The following is a 15,941-nucleotide window of genomic DNA, read 5'->3' on the forward strand; positions in this document are numbered from 1 at the left end:
GAGTGCATTAATTGTCAGTATATAATCTTTGCCACGGCTGGTTTAAGCCTCAAGCTTCCATGCATATTCGGGGTATATACCCACATTCAACTGATGAAAGATGGCACCCACATTCTTTTGAAGCTGCATTCCTTGACCAATCTCTGTAGACCCTAAAACATATTGCGCTGCTTATGACAAATACGTAGACATAAATTTTCTGTAGGCCACAACCAATTTTATTATTATAGTCCAGACATTGGATGTACAGTCTGACTCAAAGCAAGAATGACAAATCTGAAAAATGACTTGAAATTTTTTGATGCATGTGCCCAACATATATCTCCTGTTATTTGTATTTTATTTTTTTTACCCACCACAGGTGTAAAGACTTTAAAGGAGGGGCACAATGCTAGGAGGAACAGCAAAAAATGTCCTGCAGGCTTATAGTTGATGGTCAGCCTCTGTTCATGATAGCACATGGTGACTGAGGCTGAAGAAGCTTTACATAGTGATTACTGAAGTCTTCTTGTACGTATTGATGAAAAAGGAGGCTGCATGATTCATTAAAATGCCTTCATGTTATTTACATTTGTTTTGGTTGACAGGTATCTCACGGGATAAGTGGCATAAAAGGAGGAAGACTGGTGGTCGTATGAACCAAATGCGAAAAAAGAGAAAGTTTGAACTAGGAAGACCATCTGCATCAACCAAGGTAAACTGACCAGATCAAGTTCTTTTTTTGCTCTTGTTTCAGTCGGTTGTATTACTGATGGTAGAATTTAATTTGCATGATTATATATATATATATATATTTAAAGACAATCCAATTAGCAACAACATGAGCATATACGCAAATGCAATATGGTGACACTCTATTATATATAATATTCCAGCCATATAGCTGGAATATTGCTTTGTGTGGCATTCAACAAGCAACCAAATTGTGTAGTCCTTACTTCTAGTAAAGGAGACAGGGATAAACCTGGCTCAGAAAACATGTGAGATAAAATCATGAGATTTTTTCAAATCTTGTGAGATTTAACTGCTCATGATCGTTGAGAAGAAAAAGAATACGAGACAAATAAGACATTGTCATAATCAATTTCAAGTCAAGCAATCCTGAATTGCAATGAATCAAAAGTCTGTAGATCTACTAGCATCACCATTGGTGTCTGCATTCTGGTTGTCATCAAGGTCAATGACTTAACTCTTTCAACACCAGTCAACCAGAGACATATATTGCCATGGCACCGAATTCCTAGCAACTCTGAGGTCATAGTTGAAGTTTTTGTTTATCAAGAGAAAATATCAACTTATAAATCATATCATACACCAGTTGAAAGGACTAATCTTACTGTTTATAAATATGAAAGTTATTTTTATCATATTTTTCACGTAATACGACTACAACTGAAGTTAACTTTTAATGAAAATGCAGGCGTAGACATTTATATGTCTAGATGAACCACGGAGAAAGAAAAACCTGGAGCGTTTTTTTCTATTTGTAACAAGTCATGACATCCCCTTCACTTTTCCTTCCATATGTTCATTTATACACGATCAGAAAATTATTCAAGAAAGATTTCTGAAGTAATATGTATGGTTGTGTATTTCCCGATATCAGTGGCAATTCGCTTGGTAACGTGATACAACAGCGTGAAAAACCTCCGTTTTAAAATCTTTGTCTGGTAATGAATAACATGTGAGGCGATTCGTTTGAATGCGGGTATCATTCGAAAGCTCTGAACATCAACAAAATGACTGTATCCTTGCCAAGTGTTTTCATAGTTGTAAGAAGCGGTTTTATTGGATAAACATTGGTTTCTAATGACGCTTTTTAGCCTCAGTCTGCAGTAAGGATCGTGATTGGTTAACATCAGACAAGTGACCCAAGTCAGCCAATCAGATAACAGCAATGGATGCTGTTCCCCCACCCCCACCCCCACCCCCACCCCCTACAAACGAAAAAGAATGACATGACACAATCGCACAATAAAGATTGAAATAGTAAGTTATGATGTTCGTTAGACAATTTTTATGAGTACTGTTGTTGATTGTATTCTTCAGTTTCTGTGATTTGTTTAATTATATCCTCTACGCATTGTTGATTTGCTCGCTGAGAACTTGGACACGGACCTGTTGCCGAAGCATGAGAAGAGGTTTTTTTTCAAAAACATTGCGGAAAATAGTTTACAATTCTAATCTTGTCGATAAAATATGGCCATCTGAAATGTAATAAGTGTTGACAGGCATTATGAAGAGTGATAGATTTGATAAATGAATCATATGTTAGTTAAGTTCCTAAAAGTATAAATCATTTTGATTCAACTACTGACTGGTCGCTTTTTCGACCTACTACTCATGGGGACTGGTGATGTCTTGGCCAATTTTTCGGCCTACGGTGTTGAATGGGTCAAGTTTTTTCTTCATTTTCATTCGTAGTCTTTAAGAATTTAAAGATTTTAATATCGAATAAGATGCCGGTTTCGTTAGTTGCAAAACACAACTTCCGAATGCGAACTCTGTACGCCGTCGCACAGTGCATAAACAACACAGTACTGAGAGGTTCAGAGTTTGCCATACTCCTTGCAGCGCAGCTCATTTTGTGTAGCACTGTAACGGTGTTCGATGTTCCATACCAGAAGTTATGTTTCGAAGATTAAAATACGTAGAAAGCAACGGGAATATCTTTGACAGGACAAACTAACGACAAATCCTTTCTCAGTAAAACAGATTTAAAAACTTCCTATCATAGAGGTGAGCAGGATGCGATTCTAAATCGCTGCAGGTAGATTTGAGTGCGATTTTAAATCAACTGGTGCGAGAAAATCGCAATATCGCGGCCCAAGTCAATCCCTGAGGAGAAGGGAGAGGGGTGTGCATTAAGCATGCCGTTTTATTATCATTGTTTCTTCTAAGGCGGTTTCATTTCACTCGCATATTCTGTGACTCGAACCATAGCCCTTCATAGAATCAGTTCAGTATTTGTGGTCACCAGAACAGTTTATTGATGAATATTTACAATTTTTTTAATATGGGAGTGTGATTTGCTCTAACCCTCGTGTGCTTTCTTTAAATTAAGATATGAAAGAATATGTACTACCCTTGCAGTAATGCAAGTGATGTTAGTTTGCCAAGGCTGCACAAGGTACTGTAGATTATAACTGCTATAACATACCAAATTTGAGTGTCATGAGGTCACTGGTTATTGCTTTGACAAATTAACAGCATAGGCATTCCTTATTGTGTATCAACAATAACTACAATATTGTACTTGTAATTATTTGCATTCTTTGCCCAACATTTGTGATATGTATCACGTTCATGACCGTGAATTCATTGTAGCACTAGTTTCTCCTTACTTAGTTCTTTATCAGAGACTGTGTCCTTTATTCATACTGTGTCCAATTACCTAAAGTTTTACCCGTCATGAATGAAATTTGCTGGCCATATCCTGTTATCATACTGTAAAATGAACTTGCTAACGAATTCAAAGTAAAGACGTAAACATACCTTCGAAGTTAGGTCTTTTACTGGCTCCCTGAGTGAGTTTCTCGGCAGCATGCAATGTTAGAAGTTTGAATAAATGATAGTGGAGGCAGAATCCACGCACATCAGGATTAATGCGAAATGTGGGTGCAAGTTGACAAAATCACAAATAATTGCCCATTGGTTCTGCTCTATCAAGGTTGTACCGAGACCCGCACAGTGTTCACGATGGTGTTTCAAAGTAAAAGGACAATGGGTCCTGTAAGTTTCAGATGTCTGTCTGACCCACTGAAAATTCACAGGACCCACAGAATAAAGTTTAACAAACATTTCAGATTTGACATTTCTTATAATTGGCCTTGAAATTATTAACATTATATGATAACAAACATAAGATTTCTGAACAGCAAACAAGTGTCATATGCCACAAATAACAACCTCACACAAAGACATTGTGAAATATTCAGTCAGACACTGGGACTGGCAGGTTGGTGATTTCTATCTGACCGCTAGTGAATCTGTCAGAGGGTCAGACACTATTCGTGAACACTGCCGCAGCTGTAGTTTTGAAATGGCAAATGTATTTTTTTGCATGATTGATAGATTTGGGGAATCACAAGCATGTTGATCAAGCCTTTTGAATCAGTGTAACAAAGATTTCGAAACTATCAATTAGGGGCATGAAATTATCTGGAAGTCTTCTGTGCAATTGATTCGTTCATATATATAAAACCAATGCATTTGTTGCAAAGTGCCACAAAAGGCAACTATGCTTGTCGTAAGAGGCGACTGACGGGATCGAGTGGTCAGGCTCGCTGACTTGGTTGACACGTCATCGGTTCCTAATTGCGCAAATGCATCAAACCAACATGATTTGCTACAACCACAGTCAGATTATGACTACTAATGCCTTGAAACAATCTCTGGATACAAAAATGGATGCATTTGTTTTGTAATGACAAAAGTATAAAACTACATGCAATGTGATTGGATCTCTCGAAACTGACCAGTTGGAATCAGTTTTTGAAAGTGTATCAGATTTTCTCTTAACACTGTTGGCTTTGTAATGTCGTGTGAAACAGCTTGTAAATGAAACTGAAAGTGATGTGCAATGTTCTTGGTCTTCACAGCATTAACAGCTTGCTTGAGTGGGGGAAGGTAGTGCATTTTCTTACAGTTAAACTTAAGTCTGCGTTTTGAGTTTGCTTTAGTTCATGCATCAAAACAAACTCATAATGCATTTCAGATTTATGTTCAATGTCTTAAGTGTGCCAACATGGCCCGCCAGGTTTTTAAAGACACCATATGAACTTTAAGTGCACGAATGGCACCATTGCAATGCCCAGAATTTTACACTGATTTAGTGAAATTTAGTCTGCTTTGCCAACCAGAAATATATTCGTATAATTCTTCTTCAGTTAGGATCCAAGAGAATTCACACCGTGAGAACCCGAGGTGGCAGCATTAAGTTCCGGGGACTTCGACTGGACCAGGGAAACTTTTCTTGGGGTTCAGAGAGTAAGTTTTTCTTTGTTTACCATTAAAAGCCAAAAGTGAACTTTTCCTATCCTACCATTATCTTGACTTTAATTCTGCCTGAAATTATACAAGTCATCTAGGCTCTGATTTTTACATGCGGTATTAGTATAAGCATTGTCGGAACAAATTAAAGTTGCTGAAAACCTTGAATCTTACATTTGGTTTTAGTGTTTTGCTTCACATTTAGGCCAGACCAATTTTATTCATATCAACTAAAAACAATTTCAGTGTCGAGCTTGACAATAATTTCGAGTGTTTTTCACATCACATTAACACAGGAGTGGAGAAAACTAATTTTACATGTACATGACCCTGCATGTCATATCAGGATATATTTTAACCAGAATGTCACGTCTTACTTGTGTCGAATATCTTCAGCACCAGATAAACTGCCAGATTTTATTGAGGCAGGGGTCAGTGCTTAACAAATGGTAGAAATCAAGACAAGATAATGGCAGGCACCCCAGAAGACATCAGATGACTAACTGCATCAATGCCGAAAGGTGTATCTGTTGGTGCTTGTGCTGAAGGTGCAGACAGTATAAGAAAATGGTACTTGTTTATTGGTATGCAGATTCATTGTTGGGGCTTGCACAAGGCTTGTTTGTCTTCCCAAAAGTTTTACTGAAGTAGCCACACTGATATTGAAAAACTAGCGAACAATGCTTGTTATGTTGCATTTTTTAACTATGTTAACACCCACAATTACATCATAAAATGTCATGATAGTAAATCATAAACTTGCAGAATGTACTATTCATTCACACAAGGTATATATGACCTGTTGACTTCAGTATATCAGCTTCCCCATCAGTTGCCTTTTCCAAAGTGGAATAATTATGTCTATATTGTGTGTGCAGCTTGAGAAACTTGGATGATAGACATCTCTACCCTGGACTCGATTTAGTGCTTTGTTGCTTGCACTGTTGCAACCTAATATAACAAAGTTAAACGTGATAGATCACCAGGTACAAGTCAAGTTTTGAGTGGGTAAATTTCTGAATAAAACATCTAAATACTTCTGTAGTGTATTTCCTTCATTACATATTGTAATAAAAGGAGTTCATCTGGAATTTGCTACCACAGACATCCTGAGGGACACTGTTTGTTCCAACTATGGTAGGTTAAGGTCTGACAGGAGAGACAAAAAACACTGTTTCATTTTGTATTGTAAGAATTCTTTTGAATAGACAGCTGATCACAGGTCAGAAAATAGGTACAGGCCATGATCTCAGAAAGTTATTACAGTGCCTCTCTTCAACTTTGTAAAGCATGTTAACATTGTTTTTCCTAATATGAAGAGAGCCGATTTACAGCTGGAATGATATTGTATCCACTAGAGGTGTTGTCAGAATCTGTAGTGGGATCAGGATTTAGCAACAACTACCCAACTGCTTGCATCTAGGCTGGTGTTTCATTTGAAAGAAGTTATGTTCAGAGCTCCGGATAAGCTGCTTATATGGGATTTTACGCAGTGAAAATGACCAATTACGCATTGAAAACAAAAATCGTACTGTAAAAGGTGCACATTAAAAAAAAATGCATATATGTTAAAGGTTTTACATACATGTGTAAGGAATATATTTCTAAAACTTGCATGTGTAATGAAACAGACATCGATTGCCAAGGTGGTGTTGACAGGTAGAATGAGCAATGCAGCACAGAGTTCAGTAACCCGTGGTTCGCCTACGGGTATCCTATTTTAAAGAACAACTAAACTCAATTTTTTGGAACTCTTTTTATCACTGTCACCAGAGCCCTACAGTCATGTCATAGAAGGAACGATTTTCAGTTAAATGAATAGAAAATGTGTAGGAAGCTCGTCATTTTGCTGATTTCTCGACGTCACCAAAGACATGTCGAATTGTTGTTTTGCCGTCAATTGTTCCTTGGGGTCGGGTGATGGTGTCACTATGCACAGATTTCCACCAGATCCTGTAGTTTGTGCTTAAATTGGATGCTAGTGTGTGTGAAGTGAGTGTTGTGGAAGCCTGTGGTATATACTAAATCGGATGGTTCGCCCCCTACCACTCTTCCAGGATAGAAAATGGAGTTAAAGTTTCATCGAGTTAATGAAATCAAGACTGCTTACTACACATTGCTGACCAAAAGGATTTTGCATGGATATAACGTTTTCTTCCTCGGAAACGAGGTTGTGGTCGAAGTGACAATATTATAGTAAGTAATATTATATTGACCGCTTCCTAGAGTGAAATTGTAATGTTATAAGCAATGTCATGTAAAATCCTAATGTCCATCAATAAAATACATATGTTACTGCCAGTGAAAAGTAATTTTGATTTACTAATCTATCTAAACACTACCTTTTGACAAATCCCCGATTTAAATTCACAGAAAAACTAATTAATCAATCAGCGTGTTATCAGTTAATCTTTTGACCAGACCAAGACACAAGAAATGCCAAATGGGGGTCTTTGTCGGGTAATCTAAGTGGCGTTACCACTAAGTATACCTGTTATAAATTCATTAACTGACCATGAAGTGAATGATGACAAATAACGGGTAAGTTTATACCACCTAACACGCATTACAACCTAGCGATACCAAGTGATTTTGACAGAATCGTCTATGAAAACAAGGGTTGTAACTCAAAAACTAGGCAAAGCAGAAGACAAAACTAAATGATAGTAGATTGTGAGAACATACAGCTTTCATTTTTCTCAACAGCTTTCGCGATTTCAGGTTTGTACAAACCTGTAAACGAAATGTTTAACCCCAGAAATGTAGATGAATACGGCACAGACCCTCATTTCTATACCTACAATCATGTCACAGAGACGCGCCGCTCTGATTGGTTGAAATTTCGTTTGAGATGTCAGCAATTGATTTTGTATTTGTAACCTACTAGAGTATAAGTGATCTTTAACATTGAATGTTTGCTAGTAATTTGCTGTTGCTGAACGCAGGGCTGCGTCTATGTTTTGGCCCATGATCACCCATTGGTCAGATTGAAAAATGATGTGATCCGTACGTGTTACCGTTACACTTAGAGACAGTTAACTAGTATAGCCTTCACCTTCACCGTTAACGTTCACACCGGTGCATGGACAGCACATCTTTTCCCTTTTATGATGATATATCAAGTGTTAGGTCCTAAAATATTTATTCCATGCTTCTATGGTACACCTTGGATAGGCATGTCGTTTTGTTGACATTTTACAATCTGTTATTTAAGTCTGGCAGTATGTCTGAGTATCACACACTTTTAAAACTGCGGTGTATTTTCAGTGTATATGTACTCAAATCATTTTAGTATTACGGCCGATATGGCTGCATTCATGCAATTTACAATGGCGGGGAGCTGATGCGGTGCGCGAAATGTGAAAGTGAAAGTCTTTTCATGTAAATTTCAGCAGGTCATTTATGGTGGGGGTTAAGATTTTGGACAACACAGGTATTTAGCAGGTACAGAGGAAAGTGAGAAACAATGGTCAAGTAATTGTAAAATAACAGTAGCGGACAAATTATGCCAATCATCTCCTACATGTAGCCAACTTTCAATAGCGATAAACGTGGACATAACTAAAATCTGCTTTTTTATGTCTGTAATGGGTTTGTGGTGCACGAAATATAAATTCACTGTATAGGCAAATAATACATAAAGATATTGCAAATTTCTTCAATGATTGCATTTTAATTATCAATTAAGTGTATGAATTAACATGTTTTGATTTTCTTACATTTTAATAAAGGAAATAATATTAAAAACATTAATTTATTGAATATACTATTTTAGACACAGAAGGAGCAAAACTACCATTAGGTTAAGTACATATTGAAGGGCACTTTCCCAATTCTATTTTCATTACACAACATAACATTACATACATTCATACTGATAATATATTTCAATATCTAACATAATAAATGGTACTGTTAAGTGTTGTCAGCATCAAATGGTTTACATTTTCCTGCAGACAAGGTGTCTACATACACCTTGTCTTCACAATGTTCAGATTATTATAATAGTCATGAAAAAGCTCATTTTATTTTTAGAGCTCGCTCTTATGTTTTGTTGCATTAAATTGATTTTTCAAATTCTAACAAATATATCAATAAAGTCAATATCTTTTCCCACTTTACATTGTATCTGCACTGTACAATGTTCCATCTGATTCCTTGTATGCTGGTGCATGTGTACTTTTATATTACATTACGCATGCTTGACTTTATTCAGACATTGTACATTTTACTGTTAAATATGTAATAATATATAAATGCATAAGCTTCATATAATAATTGTGGGGTTAAATTCGATTTTATATCATCTAAAACATATATTTGATAATAAACACATTTTCTGTGTTATTACTAACAGACAGACATAGCCTAAAAAATTTTTTAAGAACTGTTGAATGAAAATCAGAAAGTTAGATAGTAAATTGTCTGTCATGGGAAATATTTTGTCAACTTAATGTTACCAAACAAGGAACATATACTTTATCATACACATCTGCCTGGGCGGTCAGAATTATATGTTCGCTGAGAGAAATCTCTGTAAATGACTAATTATATTAAGAGCTTTAAGCTGTGTTAAACTTTTGTAAGAAATGAACCAATAAGTTTACATATATAACATAACTCACGATACTGACCGGTGGACATATTTTTCAAGGAGGAAATATTTTATTTCAAGCTATGATGACTGATGTTTCTGATGCAACCGACTAATTGCTTGGATAATAGGTGAATGGCACTTGCATATGTAAATATACAGTAATATATATAAATATGCATAAAAATATACAGTACGTAGTGTCAGAATTTAAAAACAAAATGGATTCAGATGAGTGAGGAACTGCTGCTTAAAACGTAATATATATGTTTTTTACTAACACTTATATTCTATACAGAATTTTTTCAATTGTCAGGAATATGTAATGATCATAAATTCTCAATGAAGAACTTCCAGGGGATGCTTGTTTGCTTGAGGTGTAGCCCTGATTTTTTAACATTGAATCGGTTGTTGTATAGGAACTCTTTGTAAGATTTTAAAGTGTCAATAGTTAAAGGATTACTGTTGGGAACAACATAAGGGCTGATAACATATACAAAAAGAATTTTCATTACTTCACCCATGCTATGACACTGGAGACTTGCTCTGTCCGTGTTCTGTCATAGGAAATGCTGTGACAATATAGTGACTTTTCATGGCGTTTTCCCTGTTATCTTCTATTGTGTCAATTCGTACTGAATTTGGAAATTAAACAACGGATGCCTTTCTAAACTAAAAATCAAAACAAAACATGCATCAGTTAATGGGTTTTCGTTGTAAACAATATATTTTTTAGTTAATGTGAACACGGCAACGCGTAAGCTGGGTTCTGTCTTTACATGTAGCAAGTTGTCGCTGCGCACATTGACTCGGGAACCAGACCGGAAACGAGAAGTTGGACCGTCTTAAAAGGAGAGTTATCGCCCCTCGCAACAAAAAGATCACCCATTTTGAACAATATATTGTCCAAAGTAATCAATGAACCTACATCGAAACAAAAAACACTATGGCAACAAACTCAAGCTGAAAAAAAATGAACAAGTGGAAGCAGAAATGTCCGTGGCTACTTTTCGAAACTATTGAAAATGAAATTAAGTTCTGCTGCATGAAGTGTCGATTAGAAAAATGTAAGATGTCAATCAAAAGTGAACACCGAACATACAGATTTCTAGCATTATCACACATAATGAAAGCATGGAACACAAACATGCTAGTTCTCACTTTTAAATGGAGAGGAAATGGGATAGAGTCGATGTAAATATGCTTGAAATTGAAGATGAGGATAGTTGTTCTAATGATGACAAGATTCTTTTTAACACTGTTACGCTGCCAAGTCAGAGTTACCATCTGATAAAAAGTAAATGGATTGTTGATGTTGCAATCTACTGTGAAATATAAGAATCTCAGCTGGTCAACAGTTACAGATATGCAGAAGTCAATTTGCCATATACTGACAAAGACACTTGTAAATGACATTAATTCATCATGGATATTTGCTATAATGCTTGATGAGAGTACAGATATGACTGTTGCAAAACATTGTAGCATTTGTGTCAGATACATGAAAAAAGGAGAACCTCTCACCAAGTTTTTGTGTTATGAGCCTATCAATGATGGTTGTGCCCATATAATTGTTAACTGTGTGGCAGCTGAGTTGGAGAAGTTTGGGTATAGACCTAACAAAATGTGTGTCACTATCAACTGATGGCACTGCAGCAATGGTGGGAAAGCGAACTGGTGCAGGGAACAAATTCAAGCAAAATACTCACCATTTAGTGTACAAGCCCATTGCGTGGCCCACAGGTTAAATCTAGCATGTGTTGACTCAATTAAGAAAAACGAATACCTGATGAAGTTCAGAGACAAGTTTAATGGACTGCATAATTTCATTACTGCATCAAGCAGTAGGACACTTTCATTGAAGAAGATTCAAAAGTTGCTGGAGTAACCTGAGCTGACTGTGAAGGAACCGCATTCTATTCTATGGTTTTGACTGAAGAAAGCTGTGTAGGCAGTGTTTGAAAGTTATGAATCAGTCCTCACAAGGCTTTCGAAATTTGCAGATAAAAAGAATGCAGCAGCAAAGGTTTGCACAAGTACTTTACCAGCTACAAAGTAGCACTTGTCACTGCGTTTATGCTTGATGTTCACACAGAACTGGCAGTTCTGAGTTGTAGTCTGCAGAGGCAAAACTTACTCTTCAGTGAACTGAAGCCTCTTATTGAAGGAACTCTGTGTAAAGTTGAAGCTATGGCGGGTCAAGATGGCTAGGGCTTGAAAAACATAAAAAGGATTCAAATTGATGACAGCAAAGCATCTGTTAGTGGGTAAGATTTGTTGTACCCACAAACCATGGATGAAGAATTTGAAACTCTGAGAATGGAGTATTTGAAGAATATGACAAATAACATTAAGTCCAAGTTCAGGGAAGAGGACAGTGTCATATTTGTGGACATGAGCAAGGTGATGGAGCCGCTCAGTCAACAGTGTACCTGGTGAAGAGTCAGACGATGCTATTGCAGTAATTTGTACATCTCCGTGACTTGTATGGCACCCAGAAAAATGTGAAGGTGATAGAAGGGAACCTTCAGGAAGGACTTGCTGAGCATGTAAAACAAGTTAGTTCCCAACTCCTTGATGAGTGGCCCAGATTGAAAGGTATGATAAGTGGCCCATATTGAAAGCTTCCACCAGCTCAGCACAGCTCTGCAGAAGAGTGACTCTTCTCCTTAAAAGATGCTATGCCTTGCCAACATTGCACTCTGTATGCAACTCACCAGCTTTGAGTGTGAGAGGAGTTTCAACGCCCAGAACCGTCTGAAGACAAAGTTCAGGGCTTCTTAGTTCCAGCACATTGGATCTGCTTCTCATGTTAGGCCCACCTGTGAGTTCATTTAACCCCCCATCCCTCCATTCATCACTGGTTTAGAAAACGAAGATGTAAAGGGAGACTTTTCAGTGATTACATTTACAAGTCTCTTGCTGCTAAAGTACCTAAATCCAGTAGCCAGACCTAGTCAAAATACACAAGGACTGTAACTTTTCTGTAATGGTGAACAGAAGGAAACATGAGGATGATGTCAAGTTCCAGAATAATAAAATCGAAGTCAATAATCCATGCCTTGTTATTGCTTTGTCAATGATGATTTTTGAGCACTCAACAATTTATCATGAACAATGGTTATACATTTAAGTAATACTATGAGCTGTTTAACTCAAATGCATTTATGTAGCACCTCATATCCAACTAAAACAGTTGCTCACTGACACTTTACTAATATCCGTTGGTCACCAGAATAAGATGTCATTTTTCTGGCATTCCCCTCATCTCAACTCCCTGCTGTGTATTTACGTATTGGTCACTTAGTCGCAACACTTTGTCCAGGAATGCTTTAATTAGGTGTATGCTAACATACCATGCCGAGACAAACTTGATGTTTTGCAAAGTTTCTAATGACATATTCCGGTAAGTAAAATACACACTTAAAACAGTTGGTAACGGAAACTGAAATACCCAGCTAATTTTCATCATAACCACTCCAGGAAAATAGAGTGGGCACATTTGCAAAAGCTTATCTGGAGCTCTGCATGTTTTTCTCCTTGTGCATGGGAAAGTACATTGGGAAGCAGAACACAATAGCCTGTGTGCCCATTAATGTATTGTTGAGAAACATAAAATTTCATATTTCAAATACACTGAACAACAGGATTTATGACTTTCAACACTTCCCTTGAATATTTTTCAATAAGCAATTCCTTTTTACCTTTTTCTGTTTCATACACTATGACATTCATGTTAACCTTTAGCCTGTTGAATTAGTTTCAGCATAAGGCGTTGGTAAGAGGGTGGGTGATTCCAAACAGTCGATGTGTCACTAAATAAGGAACAACTGAAAAAATATTCAGCTCATTAATACTTGATAGAAAAATAAACATTATTATAAAAACATATCCAGGTAATTTCAAACGTACAGATATTAATTATAAGACAAACATAAATAAAGTAAATTTTCCTGAATTACTCGATTGACAGCCGTTTTATATTAGGAACCGTATAAATTGTCCAATTATCGCAAACCGATTTCAGTATTCTTACTACTGATATTTCATAAGTATCTGACTTTAATTTGGTATATTTGTATCGGCAAATATCAGCGCGACGACAAATTAAATTCTAAATTCTGGGGAAAAAAATCGAAAACGTTCGTCGTAAACAGATCATATTTTCGATGTCATGACAGGTCTTACTGAAATGGCACTATTACGTTTTTTATTTAAACGTGTCATGTCATGAAAATAGCAGAATAAAATACATGATTTATAAACATTCATGAGTGCAAATTTCAAGTGTTATGGTTCATTAATTTTTGCACAGACCCGCAAAAAGACGGTGTTAGATCATGTTACACGTACGAAAAACAAACATGGTGCGCTTCGTCCAGCTACATAAAATATAGCTTTTTTGGTCAGAAGAAAGATTACAGAACTCTTCTGTGTAAGACCTGGCGAAAGAGGGAGATTTTCTCATTCTACAAGTGTTCCATGTATCATTTTCCGTTTAGTATGAAGAGAGACAGACTTCTTTTCTAGTAAGTGCAAAGGTCACCGGACGTGATGTCAGACAGGGATTGCCTGATGAAATTCATTCGCTGTTGAATATTAACGGAAAAGTTGGAGATATTTTGTCTGACAAACTCAAATTTAACACAAATAACTGTTTAAAATGATAAGTCAGAGCTCATAGAATTTTCTTGGTGTGTTTTGGACCATATAATTCGCACATAGCCGAACCAGTTTGACCTTGTATGCTCCCGTGAACCCGGAAACAGTAGTCGATCAACACTGCAGATGCAAGTTTTTCAGTATCTCTTATTTGAATTTTTGTTCATATTAGGCACATTACTTTATTGTCCACTGAATATAAAAGATAGCAAAGATGTAATTGTGATTCATATTGATCCCAGCTTATTCTTTTTTTTTTCACATGGTCCGACACAAAAACGTTTACAAACATCATTCTCAACAGGTGTGCGGATATGGGCGTGGCATTTGTGTTTCAAAATAACATTCAAGCTTTTCATTTTATGACGATGCAGTGTAGTAGGAACTGCAGTATACATGTTTTATAAACTAAAATATATTTTCAGTTATAGTTTCACATGAAATCGGAGATGAGTTGATAAATATTGCGTTCATATTGCATGATTGGAAAAATTATATGTCTCACTTCAGAAAAGTTGAATTACATTCATAATTTTATGCAATAAATTAACGTTCTTGTTGAATAATTATGATGGATTTGTCAATGCTTTGTTTCATAACTGGTTACAACTTTAAATATTTTCATATATTTTAATATGCTATCTGATACTAATAATATGACAGTTATTTTTCTCTCCCAAATAGACAAGGGCAAAGACACTTAAAATCTGTCAATGCACATTAGCAAAGTGTAAATAACCAAATTTTAATTAATGTCTTTCAGTAATGTGTAAAACTGACAATTTTACACAATTCTTTAATACAACTACATGTATGCCATAAAATATATGGATAGATGTTACATATTATTTTGTGTATTTTATGTCTTTATAATATCGTGCCAAAATGTACATCAATTACAAATGGGTGATGAGCTATTTTAGTTTTGAACAGTACCACTTTGTTTGCTGAATTATCACGAATCACACATGACTAATGTCATTTATGTTGCTGCAGTAACAGTATATTTATCAGAAAATGTTATCATTTGATAAGAAAGGAAACCATATACATATAATAAGTTATATTGTCTCTGGTGAAAGTAAACAGGCTTCATATTCTTTAAATATATATTATTCTACCGTATTGTCCTTTCCTGGGTTTAGGAGCAATGTCACAATGTGAAATGAGTCTACTGAACTTTTAAGGATTGTTTCTGTTTGCTGAAGTGTCTGATGGTGATATACTCCAATTGTTTAGTGTTCAATAACCTAAACCATCATAAAACAAGAAATATCAAGAACAGTCTTCCTTGAATAACAAAATGCCAAGGACTGAGCAGTCTTTCGTTTAAGATCTGGAAGCATTTGATATATATGTCTTTGCCATATACATATGGCAATGAAAAAAATCCAAATTGAAATCTTAATGAATAGCTCCAAACTGGACAACAAAAAACACTCACTGCAGAGCTCAGTATTAGGAAAAAGAAATTTACTTGTCCCTGGTGCCACCACATGATTACCGTGATGCCACAGACTAACACAGGTTACACCTCCTGCTCAACACTTAATTATCTGTCACTTGTAGTTTTGATATTCCATATTCAAAACATCACTTCAACAAAATTATTCTAGGTCTGGTATGATAATTACATATTACTTCATGAGTCTGTCTTTCAGTCACTGTCAGTGGAATCATTGCTCCAAGAGTT

General features: G+C 36.1%; 1 protein-coding gene across 1 annotated transcript in view; it reads left to right on the forward strand.

Moving 5' to 3' along the window:
* The first annotated feature begins 535 nt into the window (after positions 1-535).
* LOC137278136 (small ribosomal subunit protein eS8-like) overlaps positions 536-15,941 on the forward strand; it is a 29,463-nt gene continuing 14,057 nt past the window's right edge. Inside the window, exons 1-2 of the mRNA XM_067810306.1 lie at positions 536-694; positions 4,890-4,989. Of these exons, the coding sequence (XP_067666407.1) occupies positions 551-694; positions 4,890-4,989 (244 nt within the window). The 5' untranslated portion in view covers positions 536-550. The remainder of the gene's footprint in view (positions 695-4,889; positions 4,990-15,941) is intronic.

This window comes from Haliotis asinina, chromosome 3 (assembly GCF_037392515.1).
Source record: "Haliotis asinina isolate JCU_RB_2024 chromosome 3, JCU_Hal_asi_v2, whole genome shotgun sequence".
In the NCBI taxonomy this organism is placed as follows: Eukaryota; Metazoa; Mollusca; class Gastropoda; order Lepetellida; family Haliotidae; genus Haliotis; species Haliotis asinina.